Source organism: Arachis duranensis, chromosome 9 (genome assembly GCF_000817695.3).
Source record: "Arachis duranensis cultivar V14167 chromosome 9, aradu.V14167.gnm2.J7QH, whole genome shotgun sequence".
Lineage (NCBI taxonomy): Eukaryota > Viridiplantae > Streptophyta > Magnoliopsida > Fabales > Fabaceae > Arachis > Arachis duranensis.
In genome coordinates this window covers 49,464,487-49,466,382 of record NC_029780.3, presented here as the reverse complement: position 1 = coordinate 49,466,382, position 1,896 = coordinate 49,464,487, and the positions used below count along the sequence as shown (strand labels likewise).

The 1,896-nt window shown below is 37.5% G+C and overlaps 1 protein-coding gene across 1 annotated transcript in view; it reads left to right on the top strand.

Annotated features, from left to right (window-relative positions):
- The first annotated feature begins 503 nt into the window (after positions 1-503).
- LOC107465536 (serine/threonine-protein phosphatase PP1) overlaps positions 504-1,896 on the top strand; it is a 4,942-nt gene continuing 3,549 nt past the window's right edge. Inside the window, exon 1 of the mRNA XM_016084512.3 lies at positions 504-1,160. Coding sequence (XP_015939998.1) covers positions 986-1,160 — 175 coding nt within the window. The 5' untranslated portion in view covers positions 504-985. The remainder of the gene's footprint in view (positions 1,161-1,896) is intronic.

Here is a 1,896-nt window from a genome sequence, read left to right as displayed (position 1 = left end):
CCCTGAAAGATACTCCGATCTCCATTTTGGTTCTCGAAAGATAAAGTTAATTAAAATTGTCCCCGAAAGATACACGATTGGTCACGTTAGTCCTTCCGTTAGTTGGATGATGATGTGTCACGTTAAGTGTAACGTGGCATATGATGAGGTGGAAGGCTAATGCCACGGGTCACAAGATGATTGGTTGACGTGTCAGATCAGTGACACCTAACATGTCACGTGTCAGGTTAGTGACACGTGGCATGCCACGTGGCACTTGACATGCAAAAAAGTTATTTATAATAAAAATAGTCCTTGAAAATTTAGACGTAAGTCATTTTCATCCCTTAAATTTTAAAAATTAATCAAATTAGTCCTTATATAATTTTTTTAATTTTTTTTTGATAATATTAAATTTAAAATATTTTTTGATACTACTAATTTTAATAAAAATATAATTGACAATAAAAAAATTAGTAACCGAATCTTTGTACACCATAAAAAAACCATCGACATACCCCCCACCATTCCACTAGTCTCTCTCCCCGTCTTTTCTTTAACCTACTCAACAAAAATCCCAATCCCCGCTTTCCCTTTTCCAATTCATTCCCCTCTCGATAATTCACAATTTAGATTCTAGAAACCCAACCCAACCCAACCTGACATCTTCCTCCCCCGTTTTTTGGTTTTCTTCGTCCTCACCCACCAATGTCCAAATCCCTCCCTTCTTCCCCTCCGATCCCAAAACGGCAACCCCCTCCCACCAAAACGACACCGCTCTGATTCCTCCTCCACCGTCTTCTTTTGCATGCTATCATTATCATTATTATTATTAGTATTATAGTTATCTGCTCACTCGCTACACTCCTATTCATCATCGTTATCATCAAATCCGACCCTTTCCATGACCACCAACACCGCATTCAAAGCCAATAAAAAATAGATAAACAAATTGAAAAAGAAAAGGCGTTGACTTTTTTTTTAGGGTTTGGTGGTGAAGAAGAAAATGGAGCAAGCGGTTGTGGACGACATAATAAACCGATTGCTGGAAGTTCGGGGGAGGCCGGGGAAGCAGGTGCAGCTCTCGGAATCGGAGATCAAGCAGCTGTGTGCCGCTTCCAGAGAGATTTTCTTGCAGCAGCCCAATTTGTTGGAGCTTGAAGCCCCCATTAAGATTTGCGGTAAATTTAATTTAGTTTTTGATTATGAGATCTGCGCTTCAAATCTTAGGTCCCACGGGGTTTTCTTCGCGTTTTGGGTCCGTTATGATCTGAGTGACTTTTTGATGTTGTTTGGTGATTCTGGAAAGTTGGTTTGATTGTTTGGCTGCTACATGAACCTTTTTTATTTTTGTTGTTTTTGGGTGGTTATCTGTGGGTTTTTTTATTACAAATTTGTTATCTAAATTGCATGTTTCTGTTTTCTCTGTGTGTGTTGTAAATTGGTTTCCCAGTGAGGTTTTGTGAAGTATAGGTTTGACTGAACTTTGTCTAGTGTTTTTCTTTGTCCTTGATGACGTTGTGGCTCTGGTAATACACTAATACGGTTAAATTTGTGATTAAGATGTATAATTGCTCTAACTTTGGCGCTAAACCCTATTGATGAAATTATAGAGATGCCTCTCATATGAGCATGGCGGGGTTTGACATATTAAGCCTTGTTTGTTTTTTTGTTTTTGTTTTTGTGTGTGAACTGGAAATTAAATAGTTTAGACGTTAGACTTGGTTAAAATATGTGGCAATCTAACTATAGCCGGATGCTAAAGGTAAGGATATACAGCAACCTAAACTGAACACGTGTTAATTCAATTAAAGATTTTAAGTAAGATGTTGGAAAGCCTCTCAGTTGTTGAAGTTTTAGAAGTATTATTGGGAGTGAAAGAAACATTGGATATTTTTTATTAGGTTTTTTTTTTTT